Source organism: Carcharodon carcharias, chromosome 13 (genome assembly GCF_017639515.1).
Source record: "Carcharodon carcharias isolate sCarCar2 chromosome 13, sCarCar2.pri, whole genome shotgun sequence".
Taxonomy (NCBI): domain Eukaryota; kingdom Metazoa; phylum Chordata; class Chondrichthyes; order Lamniformes; family Lamnidae; genus Carcharodon; species Carcharodon carcharias.
Genome location: NC_054479.1, coordinates 105,359,885 through 105,381,211, shown reverse-complemented (window position 1 = coordinate 105,381,211; position 21,327 = coordinate 105,359,885). Strand labels below are relative to the sequence as shown.

General features: G+C 39.3%; 1 protein-coding gene across 5 annotated transcripts in view; it reads right to left on the bottom strand.

Annotated features, from left to right (window-relative positions):
- Nucleotides 1-19,517, bottom strand: part of LOC121286230 (pendrin-like) — a 66,050-nt gene extending 46,533 nt beyond the window's left edge. Inside the window, exons 1-4 of one of the 5 annotated variants that reach the window (XM_041203253.1) lie at nucleotides 19,378-19,517; nucleotides 19,042-19,118; nucleotides 11,560-11,743; nucleotides 646-785 (exon numbers count right to left, since the gene is read on the bottom strand). In XM_041203253.1, the coding sequence (XP_041059187.1) occupies nucleotides 646-785; nucleotides 11,560-11,743; nucleotides 19,042-19,093 (376 nt within the window). In that variant the 5' untranslated portion in view covers nucleotides 19,094-19,118; nucleotides 19,378-19,517. Of the gene's footprint in view, nucleotides 1-645; nucleotides 786-11,559; nucleotides 11,744-12,182; nucleotides 12,201-12,802; nucleotides 13,006-14,538; nucleotides 14,638-19,041; nucleotides 19,132-19,377 lie in introns of those variants that run through there. The other 4 variants (XM_041203254.1, XM_041203255.1, XM_041203256.1 and 1 more) reach the window with 4 other exon arrangements.
- Between the last annotated feature and the right edge of the window lie 1,810 nt (nucleotides 19,518-21,327).

Here is a 21,327-nt window from a genome sequence, read left to right as displayed (position 1 = left end):
AGCTAGAGGAATTTGAATTCAGTTAATAAATCTTGAATATAAAGCTAGTGTCAGTAATGGTGACAATGAAGCCATCATTGATTGTTGTAAAAATCCATCTGGTTCACTAATGTCCTTTAGAGAAGGAAATCTGTCATCCTTGCCTGACGCAGCAACACAGTTGACTATTAACTGCCCTCTGAAATGACCTAGCAAGATCAGTTCAAGAGCATTTGGGGATATGCAACAAATGCTGATGCAGATTATAGATTACATGCAGTATCCAATGCAGATTATAGACCTACAATGTCACTATTAAGAGAGAAAAATAGATTTTATTTATTTTTAAGTTACATCAAGTGGAATTATTACATCAAGTGTAATTAACTGTATCACATTGGGATTGGAACAATAACTGAAGGTTCAATTAAAGAAAGTACTGCAAGGGAATTTGGTCTTAATTCACAGTTTGAAATTATCAATGATTCTTATACAGTGGAGAGGAGCAGAATTCTTCACTTCTTACTATCACCTCTTACAATCAAATGAATAACAACCAATGATTGCAGACTGCAACTGCATAGACCAGAAGAGCTATTATTTCCTTTGGATTCTAATCAGAAAGGCAAAGTTAAATAGAAAATTGTACTCTGCAAAGAAACTTACCTTGTAGTGTTGCTACCAGGCCAGTGCTCAGCCCAGAAATAATGTCGCCAGGTAACCATTCCTTCAATCTGTACTTGGGCAACCAGTCCAATACGGGAATAAAGCCTTTAATTATACCCAGGACCCTTTTAGCTGAGCAACTGGGGAGGAACAAAATCATAATTATAACTGGTTTTAATACATGCAGCGCAATCAAAATCACTGCAGTTCAACTGACATGGAGCAATTTCAATGTGCTGTCAAATCATGCAGTGTCCTTAATGAGAAAAGCCAGACCAAAAATAAACTGAAAAGAAAAGCTAACGGTGTAGATTATAACAAGTAAATCAAAATAGAGACATTTCAAGGACATAACATTGTAGGGATCATAAAACACTGAAAAAATAAATTTATTTCTTTAGTTATTTTGAATATAAAAATATTAAAGGCAACCAAAAGATCTCATTTCAATCTGGTTCAAGTCTAACCTGACTCGTTTCCATTTGTTTGCCTACTCAAAACTTATATTCTACCATACTTTGTTAAACCAGAAATCGATCTGACCCAATTTTGAATGCTACAAATGAATGAGCAAGCAATCTACTCCACAAGGATAAGTTTAGCTTTTGGCTTCTTTAGCTAGTAATGATTATCAGCTGTATTGGCTCTATGAACCAACTCTTAGACAAAATGCCTCCCATATCCACATCATTGGTTCCTTGGTATCTTTATTAATTGGAAAACGTGCACCTTCCTCCCAAAAATCCTCTTGCATCCAGTGAAAATGATTGTCATATCTTTCCATAGTTTGATGTTCTAAATTCTGAGCCCTTTGCAGATCCTCTAAATAATTCTGAAAATTCAATGACCACGATTAGGTCCAATAGCGTGTCCTTGATTTCTCACACAATTCCAAAATTAATTTCCTATTATACAGATTTACTTTTGCAGATAATATTTTTCCTTCCAACAGTTCGCACACACCAGGGGTGTAATGCTGCTGGAGTTCACGGAGGACTGCCATGGCACCTTCTATTTAAAGGCTTTAACATTCACCACTGGATGGTAAACTCTCCTTTGCTGATTGGCCATCTGTTATACGCCACTTGATTTTTCTTTCCACTGACCTCAGTGGAATCCACTCCATTAATTGTCTGACTGGATTTTAATCCTCACTGCCTCCAATATTGAAGCTACTTATTTCCAGGAGTAACACATGCAGGGGGATTTGGCTCATTGATGGCAACAATCATAACTGGAGGGAAATCCTCTCCCAACCACGTGGGGCTGCGTGGCTTGTGATGCAGAGGTGGCTGGTGAGGGAGCCATGTTGAGTGAATTCTACCTGTGGTATTATGTGGGGCACAAGGGCAAGTTTTGGCCACGAATTCCTGGGGTTTGGGTTCATGCTGGACAGTAAGAGTTGATAGGAACATCCCGGGGCTCGTGGTGTGGCTGTGAATCCAGAGCCTGAGGAGGTTAAGAGGTGGCAGAGGGAAGGCCAAGCCCAGGGTCCTAGGCCTCACGCTGCTGCTGCTGAGTGTCTGAGTCACTGTGCAGCAGCAACAGCAGTAACCCTCCTGTACAGCTCCCCGACTGTAAAAAAAAAAATCTTACAACTGCCTGCACGCAGCTTTCTCACAAACAGGCATTTCAGGGTCTTTGAAACTCAAGGTTTCCAGGATCTAAAGCAACATCAATATCCCCAAACACCCGGCTGTGTTTGCCTACTGAACATTAATTCCTTGGCTGTGATGGCCTGAGGATGTGAAACGCAGTATAGTGTTTGCATTCTCTGCTGGCAGCTTTACATGGAATTAACAGCACAGAAACAGGCCATTTGGCCCACCTCATCTATGTTGGTGCTTATGTTCCACATAAGCCTCCTCCCATCCTATTTGTTCATACTATCAGGATAACTTTCAGCTTCTTTCTTCCTTGTGTGTTTATCAAGTTCCTCGAATGTAACTATACTAGAATCATAGAATGGTTACAACACAGAAGGAAGCCATTCAGTACAAGGTCTCTGTGACAGTTCTCTGCAACAACAGCTCAGCTAGTCCCATTCCTCCTCCTTTTCCCTGTAAAATATTTTCCCTTCAGATAATCATCTAGTTCTCTTTTGAAAATCGCAATTGAATCTGTCTCCACCACATGCCCAGGCTGTATATTCCAGATCTAAACACTTACATATAAAGAAGTTTTCCTCATGTCGCCTCTGGTTCTTATGTTAATCACCTTAGGGATCTCGACCATCTGCCGGTGAGAAGAGTTTCTCCCCCTTTACTCTATCCAGGCCCCTCATGATTTTAAACACGTCTAACAAATCTCCTCCCAACCTTCTCTTCTCTAAGGAGAACAGCCCCAGCTTTGCCAATGTCTAAAGTCTCTCATCCTCAGAACCATTCTCAATTTTTTTCCCATATCCTTTTTAAAAACTTCACATCCTTCCCCTGAGGCTGAACCAGTGTTTCATGAAGGCTCATAACTTACTTGCTTTTGTACTCTGCGCTCCTATTTATAAAACCCAGGATTTGGTATAATTTATTAACCGCTTTCTCAACCTGCCTTGCCATCTTCAATGACACCCAAGTCCCTCAGCTCCTGCATTTCCTTTAGTATTGTGGACTGCGAGGAGGGTAGTGATAGACTTCAAGAGGATATAGACAGGCTGGTGGAATGGACAGGCGCTTAGCAGATGAAATTTAATATAGAGAAGTGTGAAGTGATATATTTTAGTCAGAATAACAGGGGGACATGACATAAAATAAAGGGTACCCTTTATTTTATGTCATGTCCCCCTGTTATTCTGACTAAAATATATCACTTCACACTTCTCTATATTAAATTTCATCTGCTAAGCGCCTGTCCATTCCACCAGCCTGTCTATATCCTCTTGAAGTCTATCACTACCCTCCTCGCAGTCCACAATACTTCCAAGTCTTGCATCATCTTCAAATTTTGAAATCGTGCCCTGTACACTCAGGTCTAGGTTATTACTACAAATCAAGAAAAGCAGTGACCCCTCTATATACCATCCCCCAGTCAGAAGTAAGTAACATGTTCTATAATTAATGTTATAATCGTCTTAAATTAAATAGTTAAACTATTTAACTGCATGATGAAATTCTAGCTATCCTAAAGACTAATGATTCAAACAGCTACCTCGATTACAGCTCCTCACACCCTGCTTCCTGTAAGGGCTCCATCCCATTCTCTCAGTTCCTTCGCCTCCGTCGCATCTGTTCTGATGATGCCACTTTAAAAAACAGTTCCTGTAACATGTCTTCCTTCTTCCTTAACCAAGGTTTTCCACCTACAGTGGTTGACATGGTCCTCAACCGTGTCCGGCCCATCTCCTGCGCATTCACCTGCACATCTTCCTCTCCCTCCCAGAACCATGATAGGGTCCCCCTTGTCCTCACTTATCACCCCACCAGCCTCCGCGTTCAAAGGATCATCCTCTGCCATTTCCACCAACTGCAGCATGATGCCACCAGCAAACACAACTTCCCTTCATCCCCCCTGTCAGCATTCCATAGGGATCGTTCCCTCCGGGACACCCTGGTCCACTCCTCCATTACCCCCTACAGCTCAACCCCCTTCCACAGCACCTTCCCATGCAACCGTAAAAGGTGTAACACCTGCCCCTTTACTTCCCTCCTCCTCACCGTCCAAGGGCCCAAACACTCCTTTCAAGTGAAGCAGCACTTCACTTGCATTTCCCTCGATTTAGTCTACTGCATACGCTGCTCCCAATGTGGTCTCCTCTACGTTGGAGAGACCAAATGCAAACAGGGTGACCGCTTTGCGGAACACCTTCTGGTCTGTCTGCAAGCATGACCCAGACCTCCCTGTCGCTTGCCATTTCAACACACCACGCCCATATGTTCTCATGCCCATATGTCTATCCATGGCCTGCTGCAATGTTCCAGTGAAGCTCAACGCAAACAGGAGGAACAGCACCTCATCTTCCAATTAGGCACTTTACAGCCTTCCGGACTTAACATTGAGTTCAGCAATTTTAGATCATGAACTCTCTCCCCTCATCCCCACCCCCTTTCTGATCCCCCTTTTTTCTAATAATTTATATATGTTTTTAATATATTTTTCTTTTCCCACCTATTTCTATTATTATTTTTAAATTTATTCCCATCCATTGTTTTATCTCCACCTTTTAGCCCATTTTGATCCCTTCCCCTGACCCCACCCCCACTAGGGCCATCTGTCACTTGCTTGTCCTGCTTTCTACCCTTAATGTCACCATTAGCACATCCTTTAACTGTTAATACCCCTTTTTCCTTTTGTCTATGACATCTCTGGCAATCTCTTCTTTGCCTCCACCTATCACTGGCCCTCTATCCAGCTCTACCAGTCCCACCCCCCTCAAACAGCTTATATTTCACCTCATTTCTATTTTTCATTAGTTCTGATGAAGAGTCATACGGACTCGAAACGTTAACTGTCTTCCTCTCCGCAGATGTTGTCAGACCTGCTGAATTTTTCCAGCTATTTTTGTTTTCAATTCAAGCTACTACATGGTTCAAACTAAAATGCCTACCATATTTTTCACTTAAAAAGCATTGTTTTACTGATGTTTGGGAACTCAAATGATTAACACATAGGAAAACAACAGAAGATTTAGAAATAATATGGTCAACACATTTTCTTACAGCTCTGGCACCTCAAAATTTGGTACTATGCCCCTGGCACACACACATGACTATTTAAAATAAAAACTGAAAATACTGGAAATACTCAGAAGGACAGAGTTCACCTTTCAAGTCAATGACCTTTCATCAGAAGTATTTCTAGCATTTTCTGTTTTTATCTCAGGTTTCCAGCATCTGCTGCATTTTGTTTATATGATAGTTTAAAATGCTTGGCTAATACAAATCTTTTCAATTGTGATTTATTTGATCAGGTATCCCCATGTCTGGCACAGGCACCATCGGCTGAATGGCCTCTTCCTGCGTCGTAACTTTTCTATGGCTCCATAAATGTCTTTGAATTATGTTTCCACAGAACATTCTGCTTTCCCAACCAACTTACAACAGACTTTTATATTGAGCTCGAGAGGGATTTAGCCCCAAACATATACATATATATGTATGTGCGTATATATATAAAATTGAAAGGAGTAGCAAGCCTGAAGATTCATGGTTTTAAAATGCAGCAAAGAATGACCAAGAAATTAATGAATAGAAAGGAGTAAAGTAACAAGTACATAAAACTCAATTACAAAAGCTTCTATGGGCCTTACACACAGAGAAATTATAACAGGGAATGAGGAAATGGCAGAGACATTAAACAAAACATTGCATGGGTCTTCACTGTAGAAGGCACAAAATGAATTCCGGCAATATTGGGGAACTAAGGGGCGAGTTAGAATGAGAAATTTAAGGGAATTAGTATTAATAAAGAAATATTATGGGAGAAATCAATGGGACTAAAAGCAGACAAATCCCCTGGTCCGGATAGCCTAAATCCTAGGTTTTTAAAAAGAGCTAGCGCAGAGATAGGGAGCAATGGTTTTGATCCTCCAGAATTCCCTCGAATTTAGAATGGTCACTGCAGATTGTAAGGTAGCAAATGTAACTCTGCCTATTAAGGAAGGATGAAGAGAGTAAATAGGGAACTATAGGTCTGACGTTAGCATTAGGGTAAATGTTAGAATCTATTATTAGGAATGTGGCAATAGGGCACTTAGAAAACCATAATATGATTGGGCAGAGTTAACATGGATTTATAAAAGGGAAGCAGTGTTCAACAAATCTGTTGAACTTTTTTTATGTGTAACTAGCAAGGTAGCCAAGGAGGAACCAGTAGATGTGGTGTAATTGGATTTTCAAAAAGCATTTGATAAGGTGCCACAAAAGAGGTTCTAACAAAAAGACTTTGGCACATGGATATTGGATTGAGGATTGCTTAATAGACAGAAAACAGTAGGAATAAACAGGTCAATTTCAAGTTGGCAGGCTGTAACTAGTGCAGTGGTGCAAGAATCAACACTTGGACCTGGGCTATTTAGAATCTATATCAATGACTTATATGAAGCGATCCAGTGTACTGTATCTAAGCTTGCTCATGATGCACAATTAAGTGGAAAAATAACCTGAGAGAGAATGCATAGAGGCTGAAAAGGGATATGGACAGACTAAGTCAGTGGACAAGAATGTGCCAAATATGGAGTTATCCACTTTGGCAGAAAAAAATATAAAAGCAGTATGGTTTTAAAAAAGATGTCGCTGGAAATGTTGATATTCAGAGCAATCTGGGTGTCTTTTTATGCAAAACACAGGTACAGGAAACAATTAGGATAGCAGGAGATATGTTGTTCGTTATTACAAAGAGATTGGAATACAAGAATAAAGAACTCTTACTACAATTACATAAGGTCTTGTTGAGACCACATCTGGAGTACCGTGAAAGTTCACAGGACTGATTCCTGCATGGACGGAATTTACATATGAGGAGATTGAGTGGGAGATCTAATTGAAACATGTAACATTCTGAAGGGGCTTAACAGGATAGATGCTGGAAACATGTTTCCCCTAGCAAGAGTGTATAGAACAAGGGGCCCACAGGATAAGGGGGTCAGGCATTTAGCTCAGAGATTAAGAGAAATTTCTTCACTCACAGGGCTGTGAATCTTGAAATTCTCTACCCTAGAGGATGGAGGATGCTCAATTATTGGGTAAACTTAAAACAGAGTTCGAAAGATTTTTGGCTACTGAGCAAATCAGGGGATATGGAAATTGGGCAGGAAAGTGGAGTTGAGGTAGAAGATCAGCCATGATCTTACTGAATGGTGGAGCATGCTCAGTGGGCTGAATGGCCTACTCTTGTTCCTATTTCTTATGCCCTTATCTGAAAACTCTTTCTTTTCGTAATGCAAGTAGAGCATAAATGTTTAGCTATTTTCCAATGTTTCTATCACTAAATTTAATAAATATCAAAAATGTTCCTTTTAGTCAAATTTCCTTGAAAACTTTTTTTCTTCATAATAAATATTTAAAATAGACTGTTTACAGGCCAGCCACACATTTAAGAGTGTCCATTTGAACCTATTGAGAAATTCAGCATCCCACATGAGTCACTCAGACTCTCCCATAGGGACATAATCCGCTTACTCAAGAGTAGAGAGCTCAGACACAGTTTGGAAGAGAAAGTCTTGAACAATACCTCCCACCCCCATCCCAGCCACTGCACCTGGGATTTACCAGTTACAGCTGCACAACTTACCAGAGTCACTTTCTGTTACTTGTCCAGCTAGGACCACCGACCTGTTAGGGTATTGGTTTGCAGGATCATCCGGAGCCAAGTCAGCAGAATTCTTGTCTGAAGGGACAGCTCTACCCCTCCAGATTCCATTGGTGGGCCACACTAGTTTGTCTAACAAATTTGACTGAATTTTTCGAGGAGGTGACTAGTTGTGTAGATGAGGGTAGTGCAGTTGATGTTGTCTACATGGACTTCAGTAAGGCTTTTGACAAGGTCCCACATAGGAGAATGGTCAAGAAGGTATGAGCCCAGGGGATCCAGGGCAATTTGGCAAATTGGATCCTAAAATTGGCTTAGTGGCAGGAGGCAGAGGATGATGGTTGAAGATTGTTTTTGCGTTTGGAAACCTATGACAGTGGAGTACCGCAGGGTTCAGTGCTGGGGCCCCTTGCTGTTTGTAGTGTACATTAATGATTTAGATATGAATATAGGAGGAATGATCAGCAAGCTCACAGATGACACGAAAATTGGTGGTGTCATAAATAGTGAGAAGGAAAGCCTTAGATTACAGGATGATATAGGTGGGCTGGTAAGATGGGCAGAGCAGGGGCAAATGGAATTTAATCCTGAGAAGTGTGAGATAATGCATTTTGGGGGGATTAACACAGCAAGGAAATACACAATGAATGGTAGGACTCTAGGAAGTACAGAGGATCAGAGAGACCTTGGTGTACATGTCCATAGATCCCTGAAGGCAGCAGCTCAGGTAGATAAGGTGGTTAAGAAGGCATATGGGATACTTGCCTTTATTAGCCGAGGCATAGAATATAAGAGCAGGGAGGTTATATTGGAGCTGTATAAAACGCTAGTTAGGCCACAGCTGGAGTACTGTGTGCAGCTCTGGTCACCACACTAAAGGATGTGATTACACTGGAGACGGTGCAGAGGAGATTCACCAGGATGTTGCCTGCGCTGGAGCATTTCAGCTATGAAGAGAGACTGGATAGGCTGGGGTCGTTTTCCTTAGAGCAGAGAAAGCTGAGGGTGTACCTGATAGAGGTATACAAAATTATGAGAGGCATAGATAGAAAGAAACTTTTCCCCTTAACAAAGGTGTCAATAACCAGGAGGCATCAATTTAAGGTAAGGGGCAGAAGGTTTAGAGGGGACTGGAGGAAAAGTTATTTCACCCAGACGGCGGTTGGAAGCTGGAACACATTGCCTGAGGGGGTGGTAGAGACAGGAGCTCATTTAAGAAGTATTTAGATGAGCATTTGAAATGCCATAGCATACAAGGCTACAGGCCAAGTGCTGGAAAATGGGATTAGGATAAGTGTTTGATGGCCGGCAAGGACATGATGGGCCGAAGGGCCTGTCTGTGCTGTATAACTCTCTATGACTACTTAATCAGTCATACAAAGCCTGGAGCACTGCAGAGCTGCCTGGTTCAGGTATCGAGTTACTGAGTCTTCTACAGAGGATGCATTTGCTTATAAACTACCATCATCAGGCATATACCCTTAGAGTTATCTCAATAGGCTTCTGTTTTCAGTACGGTGGAAGAACCTCCATTTGCCAGCCACCCTAATTGCCCATGTGGTTAAGCCCAATGTTATGTACCAGGCTTTCACATCAACTCATTAATCCAGATCCTCGTGTGAGGGGTTCAGTGACAAATCAGTGCAAGCCGGAGCTCTACAAACTGCTTCTCCTTCTCACCACAGATCTACCTCAGTCTGGTAGTGGTTTTGTACATGGACCAGAGTAAGCCCATAGTTACAAGTCTAAGAGTTCTAACCATAAAGGAAACCAGTTTAGATAAGTGTATAATTTGTCACAAGGTTAGGCTACATTGGGATTTTGTTGTCATTGAAACAAGACAAGGGAGACCAAAGTTATTGTTGACTCTTCTCAGCATAGTCCCAGACAACTATATCCAGATGGAAGTTGCCATCCCTCAGGATCCGCCAGTACTAAATATGAATCAACAGTTGGGACAGATGCCTCATATTTTCTCTTGAGCTGTGTGCAACACCATTACACTGCAATGGAGGGCACTCACTACCGTCTAATTATTATCAGTTAACCAACATTCAAGATGGAGAAGAGCATGTTACATTCTTGAGTGAATCTGTTAGCAAACCAAGAGGGGGAGGAATTCCTGAAATGTGTACAAGAGAACTTCCTTGATCAGTATGTTTTAGCCCAATGGAGGAAGGAAGCAGTGCAGAATATAGTTCTGGGTAATGAACTGGGGCAAGTGGATATGTTCCAAGGGAAAGTGTTCGGGAAACTGATCACATTTTTGATGTAGTTATGGAAGAGGGCAAGATGCATTCAAATGTAAAAACACTCAGCCAGAGGAGGACTAATTTCAGTCAGTAGAAAGAGGATTTGCCCCAGGTAGAGCCATGTAAAACAGTAAGTGAGCAATGAGAGGCAAAAAGGAATTAGTTGGGATACCAACTCGACATTTCCAAGAGGGGGAAAGAAGGGAAACCAAAGCTAGGAGTTCTCTGGATGACTAAAAATGTAGATTAAAAATGAAATAGAAAATAAAAGAGGCTTATAATAAAGGTCAGGCTCATAATTCTGTATTCAGCTTGCTTCTCAACTGTAAGTAGAGGAGAACTGAGAAAGGAAACAAAAGGGCCAAAGAGAAAATAGATAAGTAACAAAATAATTTTATAAACATAAATAACAAAAGAGTGGTCAATGAACAGGTGCGATCAATTAAGGACCAAATAGAGACCTTGTGGGGGGGCATGGCTGAGCTACAAAGTTAGTGCTTTGTATCTGTATTCACTAAAGAGGAGAACACTGCTAATCTCACAGTAAATGATTTACATGGAATGGAAGCAAGACCTGTATGTCCACCCATGACATTTTCCATCTTCTCTGTATCCTGAACACTCTACACCTGTAATAGTCATTCCCATGCTCTATTTATTATCTAATTCCTCTAAGTGGCCTTTTGTATTACCTCACTCCTCGCCTGTGCCTTCAGCTGCCCAAGACTTGTGCTGTAGAATTCCCTCCCGAGACCTCTCTACCTTCATCTCCTCCTCAAAAACCCACCTCACCCACAAAGGTTATAGTCAACCTTTCTAATCTTCCTTTTGGCTTGACATCCATGTCTCTCTCCCTCTATGGAAGTGCCATGGGATGTTTTTTCTACATCAACAATGCTCTATAAATGTATGCTGTTGAACAAATCAAAATAGGTATTTGCACATTTGACAATGCTGGCTCGTTAGGTAGAACTAAACCAGGTGAGGAGATGAACTGAGTGGTCCATTTTGAATCTTACCTTACATTTTAATGAGATTGGCAGTAGCAGAAATGTTAGTTGTCTTTTCACCCCAATCATCAGTTCTTGTTTATAATGTTACACCAAAAGGCCTTATTTAACTTAACCAAAATCTGTTCCCTGAAGGGTTTTTACAATCACTATTTTGCAATGTTGGACCGTTTGAAAGTTGCCCTCCCCAAGAAATTATTTCTTCGAATATTCTTTTCAATTGACAGTGATAGTTTTCTTAATGGTTTCATGGTTGGCAAGTATTGATGACGTACCAGGGCTGCTACTGAATTTAAAGGAAACAGGAACCCGCTATGCTTTAAATGCATTACAGTAGCGATAGGCTGAGAAATCTGCAAGGGGGGAGGGGGGTACCACTTCGTCTTGAAATCTGGAAAACCTTCACTAACCTGCACCTCTTGGCCAGTCGGTCACGCATAGTTTTCGGGACCTTTTCCTTCTTCTCATTTTCCTCCAGGAAACTATTTTCAGAGTAAACCGAACGGGCCACGAAGTAGTTGTGGTTGACATTTTCTGCTATCGGCATTTCGTACACTCCAAGACTGTCCTGTTCAGCGAACAGGTGGCTGGACACTGAAAGAGAATGATCTCTGGTTACAAACCTTGATCGTGGGCATCCCAACGAGGTACCCTTCAATACACCTCACTCTACCGAAGGGTGTCAAGGAATTTTCAACTCGGATTCTTCTTTCAGTTTTTAACTTTCAGTAAAAGTTACTTCGGCTTGCTCGTTTGTAAACCATAATGTACAGCGGGACTTCATTCAGAAAAGTACCGCCTGCTTACTGGAGAGGGAGAAGGGGCGGCGATTTTAAATTCTCAAAAAAATCACCGATTATTTGAACGGCCACCCAGCAGTTTACAAAAAGCGGCTCTTCCGGATAAAAGTTCCCAGTACAAATAACACACACGAAAGAGAGCGAGAGAAAAAAAAAAATCTGAAAGTCTGCAATAACCCGAGAGAGCGCGTAACAGTGGGAGGTTTGCCAGGACTTTCCACAACTCGGCTTACATCAATAGACAGATACTCAGTGAATCCGAGAACCAACTGGTCCACACTATAGACTGATACTGCCCAAGATGTCCACACTGCGTACCTAGGTTAATTTATAGAAACTCCTGTCCCATGTTCTTGTTGGTGCAACCCATAAAAATCAAACATAACAGACCAGGATTTAAAAAAAATCTACCTTCTCAAAAAAAATGAACACGTGGATGACACCCCCTCCCCCCTCCGCCCCCGACCACCTCATAGAGAAAGAGAAACACTTTAAAAATTAGTTCGTTTTCCGTTCAGAGCACTGTTTTTACGGATAGATGATTTTTTTTCTACATTTGAAAGCTTTTTTTAAAGCCTACTTTTGACAAAGATTATCGACCCAATTATCGACCCGAAGCTGTACAATTAGAAGGTAGTTACTGATTAAAATAACACAGACAAATGTATGTGAAAACGCCAGTTAAGTAAATCAGTTTCAGAAACACACAGTACATGAAATAAAATAGTTCTTTTTTGGACATAATAAACTTTAAAACTTGTTGTCTGTAGCAAATATCCGAACGTGTTTATCAGTCTGTGTTCAAAATCCACATAAATTTATTTTATATATATACATAAACTAACAACTTTACCAATGCGATCTTGAGCCTTCCTGGATGTTGCGTGCTTTCATTGCGAGGGTAGAATTTTCTGCTGCTTTATATACACTCATATATTCTGGATTTTATTTATATTGCACACACAGAGCAGCCTGCTCCGGATCGGGAGAGATTGTCTCGGGTCTGAAACGACTTGCTTACTCGCAAATAAACGCAGGATGGTCACAGCATTAACAGATATTTACTCCAACTGCTGACTGAAGTAAAATATATTAACATTTAGAATGAGAAAATATGTTTGCTAAAAATCTGGAGCGCCCACCCGAAAAAGATTAACCAAATTTTTTAAAAATGCCGTGGATGCTGGAAAGCTGAAATAAAAGCAGAAAACACCAGAAATACTCAGCAGGTCATATAGCATCTGTGGTGAGAGAAACATGGTTAACATTTCAGGTCAATGACCTTTCATCGGTTCTGAAGAAAGAAACGTTAACATTAACCTTTGCAGACACTAACACATCTGCGGTTTATTTCAGCATTTACAGTTTTCCCGCCTTTTGAAAGGTTTAAAATCCTCAATGGCAACGCACCCAGTAATTACAGTTTGACAAGGTTGCACAGGTAAATGTGGACATAGGAACTCATAATGTGAAAAGGGGACGTACACGTAAAGTTCTTAATTTATGAAGATATAACATGGTTAAAAGGGCAACTGAATTTTCTGGACATCACGTTGTGTGCCTTGAAATGAAACTGCTAGTCCTTATAAATAGGTAGCAATGGAACATTGTAGGGGGGCATAGTAAATTACTAGAGCTCTGTAAGGGGTATTGAGAGAATCATTCACACTGAAATCATTTCCACTTGAAGTGGTTTCACAATATCTTGAGTTCATTGTCGTTCCAGATTTAGCATTGATCGTATTGCAGATAGAATCTGCATATGTTGACGTGAAAATATCTTTGCCCAATTTGATTTAGATATTGGAGGAAGTGTCTTCACTGAATCTGCCTTGGGTGTGCAGCTGGCATCTTCAGGTCTTTGCTGTACAATGATTCACTGTCCTTGGATGCAGAGCATAACCTTCATGTGCAGCAGCAGATTTAGGGGCCTGTGAACCCCACAGCCCAAAATTCCAAGAGCATCTTACCAATCAACAATGGTTAAAGAACTTTTTTTCTTCTGTTCAAGGGCAGCTGTTCCTACAGCAAACCCTTGTTAATATTTTACTCTCATGTTCTACACCCCCAAACAAATTCCATGCAAAAAGCAATTTTCAACACCTTAATTTGCTCAAAAGAAGAGGGCAAAGTTATTATTTTGCATTCTTGAAGAGATTGCACTGAATTCCAACCCGCACAGGGTCACATGTCTCTCCACAAACTACGGGTCACATTTTAGAATCAAGATGAGAAGCCTCCATAAATAAAAGTTCATATGGTGACAAAGAAGGAAATTCTTTCTTTGAGCGATAGTGAAATTAGTTTATATTCCATTTGCATTCTTTGTAATCTGTTTAGGTTCAGTTTGTGTCAACAATTTGCCAACGCTCACTTTTTGTTTCTTGAATTAAGAAATTTGACTATAATTTTGAAAAATACAGTTAATCTACAAACAGTGGCAGCATATTATATAAATACAGTAGGCAAAGTTCACAAGGGGCCTTCTCAGTTGTCACTGGGATTTGAAAATTTCTGTTACTTCCCTTATAATAGGACTTGCTTTTGAAGTGATCAAACAATTACATGTATATTTTAGGATCTTTTTACCTTGTTGATTAGGTCCGTGAGGAGCAACAATCAAATTATTCACCTTGTTTCGCCGTACCAATTTAGATTATGACCATACTTCCTTCTAATGCAGCAGCTTGCTCCCTTTAGGGAGATGATTTATGGATAGGAATTTGGCACATCAAAGCAATTGTGAACCATGTCATCATAATTGTAAGGTAGATGGCTCTTGAATTGATGTGAAACTGGTTTTATCTGTATGTGTGCTTGTGTCATGACACCATGATGCATGCTCAAAATAGGCTCTGTGCATTTTATAATGTAGGTGGCTCTTGGATTGATGTGAAACTGGTTTTGTCTGTCTGTGTGCTTGTGTCATGACACCATGATGCATGCTCACAAATGTCCAAAATACACCCTGTGCATTTCATGTGAAGAACAGAGGGTCTTAATCCAAAGCCAGATCATAAGACTCCTAAAAACATACATTTCATACTGTTGGAACATTCTGAGATTATTTGCTTTATATTTGTAGGTGTCATCAATAGTAGGAGAATCATGCAGTTCACAATTACAGTAAAAATGCCTTTATTTGATGTATTTTAGTAAGCTCTGCCTGCCATTGCATCCTGTGGGGTGTAATTTAATCCGTTCCTTTGCATGAATAATCTTGTTTTCTCTCATCGTATTGTGTCCAGTGTTCCATACAAAACTGTGTAAAAATGACTAAGTGAATCTGGCTGTGGCGAGAGAAGACTTTAGGAATGTAAGCTGCAGAATTCCACAATAATAAACACTGTCATTATTAATAATCCCAAATATTGTTAATAATCCCAAATATATCAAGTCTCTAGTAAATCAAGACTGGACTCTGTCAAATTCTGAAGGACAAGATCATTTTGTTGCTGCGAATTCCCTTTACATTTGTCACCTAGTTACAAAGCTGGGTGACACTGTCAAATGTTATACAATTAGAAGTACTCTCCTCAACACTGATACAATTGTCATGACCAAACTCCTGAGCAAGTTTACACACAGTGAGACAGAACTTTAGCCATTTTCTTTTACTGATAGAGTTTCCAATTTAACTAGCTAATTGGAAATTAATTTGGGAACAATAACCTTTACAATATGGAATTGTTATCCATGCTTTCTGAAACCTCAGCTAAATTACACTTACTAGATAGCTGTCATAGAAACATAGAATGATTTATAGCACAGAAGGAGGTCAGCCAACCATTGTGTCTGTGCCAGGACCTTTATAGATTTGTGAGGAATTAACTATCCTTCTAAATCCAAGCAGACTATTCCTTATGGCCTTATAGTCATGCCATATATATCAAGCTATTTTATATCTCCCCTTTTCCTAAATATGAAGTTAATATTCACTAACCTCAAGTCCTCTGGTATAGCTCGAGTGTTCTTAGTGCTCCAGAGGTCCGCATTTCCTCCCTAGTTTCTTCTAAATTCTAAAGTATACCTTTTCTTGACTTGTAGATATTTTATTTCTAAATTTCTTCATAAAGACTTTATTTGTGTCTTTTCGTTAAGAGATTTCTGAGGCAATATGACTAATTGGAAATTTAATGTAGTCATTTGTGAAGGCTGATGTGTAAATATATATTTAACATATCTGACAGAATTTTGATCCTTGGTTGTCTTGCTTCCCAACTCATTTCCTGAAAAATCTACCTGGTCTATCATACTCGTTATAGCTAAAAGAATTTTTGGATTTTTATTGCTGTTTGGTTTTTTTTTATTGAGAGATGAAGGCCCAAAGTGGTTGAAAAGAATAAGAGGGAAGACAAAGTAAAAAGAAAAAAAGTTGTAATAATGCAAACCTAAACAAAGGTTTTGAAACATTAAGAAAAATAAAGGGAAGAGTAAGAAGCACTGTGCAACATGTTTTGATATCAACACTGTCGGGTTGTAGGGAATAGGAAAGGTATTATTTGCAGTCAATCTTTCCACTGCCTGCTTATCATTTCTAGTACTTTTACTCCCATGTCCAACTCAATCCCTAGCAAGGACTTGAGCACATAAATTGGTTAAAAATTAATTGCAGTACTAAGGAAACTGAGGTGCCACCTTTTGAATGAGATGTTACATGGAGGCCCTGTGAACCTGCTTAGCTTGATATTAAATATCTCATGATACTATTTTAAGAAGAACATGAAATTATTCATGTGGTCAGTGGCTTGGTGTGGGGCAATTTTCTACCTTAAAAGGTGCTATGTAAATGCAAGTTATTCTTATCTAGTTCATGCTGGGCATTAACAGGATTACTGCGCAATGGATCTGAGATTGAAAGTGACAAAAATTAAGTGACTTAATTCGAAACTAAATTGACTATCAGATATCAAACTGTTATGAGTGAGATGTTGCAACAATCTTAACAGGCTTGGAAAATACATATTTTTATAGATATTGGTACCTGGATTGGTCTATTGACATTAAAATTTGACTTTGACATTTCCTCTTGTAGATTGGTGCAATGTTTACTGTTTCCCTTTTTATGGGAAAACATAATTGACTAGGGCAGTTGAAATAAATGATCGGGTTAAAGTTGCCATTGTCAGTCACCTAGAATCAACACAGCTACACTGTTCCCTTTTATTCTACAAAGAGAGAAAACATGAGAAAGTTCTTTAGAGGTAGGGTCTCCACAGAAGGAGGAAAAGGTTTTATTGGAAAAGATTTAATTAAGTACAAAGATATCAAGCATAGCTTTAGCAGAACTCTTTCACTCTCAGTTATGAAGGCTGGCATTGCTTTCTCCTAATTGTTTCCCTTGCTTTTTGGCTGGATAAAGAAAGAGGGAGAAATTTAAACACTAACTCTAGCAACCGAGACAGCATATAGGTAAGCCTGTTGATTTGAAAAGAAACACAAAAAGCAAACTGAAATTATAGGAAGCTGCATGGAAGCAATCCCATTTATGTCCAACCTTTGGAAACTGCTTTTTTAAATATGTATGTCTCTGCCAATTGAAATATTTCAATGCAAATCTAGAGTGCTGCTGAACTTTATAATTTAATAATTCATCATATTAAATCATATTTTATAAGTGAGACACCAGAGTAGAGATCTGAGACTGAAATTTGTTCAGCTATTAGGCTGTTGCCATCTGAGATTTTCTACCCGGCTCCATCTGTCCACTTCTCACACTACTTTCAAGAACTCCCACAAAACTTGCTTCTCAACCTACTTTTTGTGCTAATACCTAGTCTCTCCATTTTCCTCCCCTATTCTCCATGCTCCTATTTCGCCTTATTGTAAAGCCCCCTGACAACTTCTGTATAAGTGAAGTGCACTATAAATGAACACTGTTGTACGATTTTTTGAAAAAAATTCAATACTATTGATCTTACAATGCTAATAATTTGTGTGTTTGCAGCTTAAAGATATGATGTGGCTGTTTTGACCCAGGTAGGGTACAATAATGATTATCATGATTAAACAGAAGTTAAAATAAAACAAGCTCTCTTATTGGCTAGTAGGTAAGAGTGTTTTCAGAGCACAATTAAGAATTCTTGGAGGTCTGGGCACCAAGAACATTTGGGATCCTTCCACATGCTCCCATACAACCCTCTCCCCTAACCCATTGAAACATAAACATATAGTAAAATGCAAGAGTAGGCCACTAGAATTATTATACACAGCATTAATAAAGCAAAGTATATCACAATTTTTAAATCAAATTAAACATAATTGCATATTTGGTAGGGAGTCCCTGTTCAAGGGCCCTTAGTTCAGTGCCTTAAACTGCCCTTAAGCATTTCCACATGTAGCAGTAGCTAATTGAGAAGCTCCAAGCTTAAATCCTTATCTTGTGCTGCATTTAATGATTTTAGCAGCAGAGACAGCAATTGAGGTGAAACAATTTGCCTCATGCAATAGCAACAGACCAGGGAAGAGAAAAAGTTAGCTAGCAATTTCCCAATCCTGATTGCAATTCAGTCTGAAAAGTGTAGTTATCAGGCGAAAATAGGATCACCCAACTTGTCTATCAAATTTACTGTCTAAACTCAAATGGCTATGGTGACATATTGGGAGCTATTTATGCCTTTACAACTGTAACCTAGAATTAGCATCTCCAATAGAAAGAAGAAGTTTGGAAAACTAAAGTTTTTAAAAATCATGTTTTTGTTTTACAGATAGAGACACATGCTGTGTTGTCTTAACAATTTAGCTTCCAACACAAAACATTAACACTTTTTTAGTTTAGTGTATCAAATATTCGTAATTTTTTAATTTATAGCATCAAATATATCTGTGCAAGTAAAGTATCAAAACAATTGAAGAGCACAAGCCTGCATGTGTGCAGTATCTCTAATGTGCTTCTTTTTTTTTTACAAGACATCAATAAATAATATAGTTTCAAAATTATCTATCAATTTCTTATTTGCATTAAATTAATTTTCAGCACAATATTTAGATATTACAAGACCAGTGGTCAGTTTTATTTTAGTTGCTTACATGGCAGATAAAAGAACAATAAAAGCACAACCCCCTTTGTCAAATCATATAACATGACTGTACCTTGACTGTCTGTGGAGTCACCGTAATGTGTTGCAGCAACTGTCTGGTCCATATAAATTTCAAAGTATTTATTTGCTCTGAAATTAAATGATGACTGGAATAAGATTTGGCAGAAACAAATACAGAGTTTATTTGCAGCATACAGATCGTTTCCTCTCTGCATACCCTACATCACTGCAAATCACATAGTTGGGTGATCTCTAAATAAATATATATATGTATGCATACACATACACAGTGTCCTCAAGTTTCAGTTTTGATGCTTAATGATGCTCTTCAGTCAACCATGGAAGTAGAGGGGAGGGAACAGAGTTATAAAAATACAGTGTGTCGTACCTGAAACTGATGTTAGGCCTGCTGAGTTCAGTTGTTCTAGGCTCAATCTAACATTTAGGTCCTAGGTGCCTAGGGTTGCTCATTGAGTCCAACTCTTTCTTCAGTAAGTCAAGCCAGAAGAATAAGGAGCTTGTAACTCTATATCGTTGCAAAGTTGAAGACAACAGAATCTTACTTTTTGAAGAAGGGGTGGATCTATTTTTTTAGGAATTTCACTAGTGCAGTTGCTATATTCTAAACTGGTTCAGCAACATTCTTTGGCTTGATCCTCTTTGAGCCATTAACTCTTCTATCAATATGAGAACCTCCTTTTGTCTTTCACCTAAATGTATGGAAGGATTAAAGCAGCTCATTAAAAAGCAGATTTGGGTAACACCATAGTTAACAAATGTATTCAATGGATTACATTTGCTACTGATGATGAATAAGAAGAATGAGTTTATGAGTACCAGATGTAAGAATTAAGCAAGGAAATGACTGTGTTGCTTATTCCTTAGGGACAAAGCTCACAAGTTCCCAAAGGCTGTTTCTAATGTCTGGTTTAAGCAGGCTAATTTTTTAGTTAGAACATACTTAATCGAGAAGGAAAATCTAGAATGATTTTTTTCTCCAAAAGTGCTCTTCATTTTTTAATAGAATAAAGTAGATGAGTCTCTAGATCATTTTTTAATTGGTTGACATCCCCCAAGCTAGGTATCCCTTCCTGTTTGCCTATTCTGGTGATCATGGGTCAATATGGCATTAATTTTTTGATTTGTTTATGCGATGTGAGCATCACTGATAAGGTTTATTGCCCATCCATGATTTGCCTTGAGAAGGTGGTGATAAACGGCTTTCATGAACTGCTGCAGACATGTGGATTATATACTTTTGTAATAACAGTTTTGATAAAATGTCTTGGCTTACATCAGAGGGATGTTGAAAAGTCAACTGCATTATAGTGGAATAAAAACAGTAAGTGCTGGAAAATCTCAGTCGGTCTGGTGGCATCTGTGGAGAGAGAAACAGAATTAACATCTCTTCTTCAGAACTGACCGGACTGACTGAGAGGGTTCCAAAGATGAGTCATATAGGACTCAAAATGTTAACTCTGTTTCTCTCTCCATTGATACTGCCAGACTTGCTGAGTTTCCCAGTACTTTCAAATCTCCAAAATCCATAGTATAGTCACGTTTAAGCCAAATCCAGTATAAAAACTGGCTTCCTTCTCTAAAAGGACATTAGTGAGCCAGTTGGGACTTTTATTTTCTTTATTCTTTCTTGGGATATGGGCATCGCTGGCAAGACCGGCATTTGTTGCCCATCCCTAATTGCCCTTGAATTGAGTGGCTTGCTAGGCAGTTAAGAGTCAATCACAATGCTGTGGTTATGGAGTCACATGTGGGCCAGACCAGGTAAGAATGGCAGATTTCCTTCCCTTAAAGGGACATCAGTGAACCAGATGGTTTTTTTTATGACAATCAATTATAGTTTCATGGCCACAATTACTGAGACTAGCTTTATATTCCAGATTTGTTAACTGAATTCAAATTCCACCAGCTGCAATGCCAGGATTTGAATCCATGTCTCCAGAGCATTAGCCTGGGTCTCTGGATTACTAATCCAGCAACATTACCACAATGCCACCATCTCCCCTTTAATTTTACAGCAATCTGGTAGTTTCATGGTCGCCATTACTGATTCTAGTTTTTTATTTCAGATTAATTTAATTAACAAAATTTTATTTCCCCAACTGTCGTGATGATTTGAACTCATGTCTCTGGAGTATTAGTTTGGTAGCATAACCATAATGTTACTGTACTCCCTATCGTGCCATAGTATCTTGTGGGGTGGGAGGATGACATCAAACTGCACTGGGTGGTCTCCCCCAAAAAGGGGGAGACATGCTGTTGGGTAGCAAATCAGCCATGGGTAGTTCCAGAAGGGTGTTTATGCTAGTTTGAGACCTTC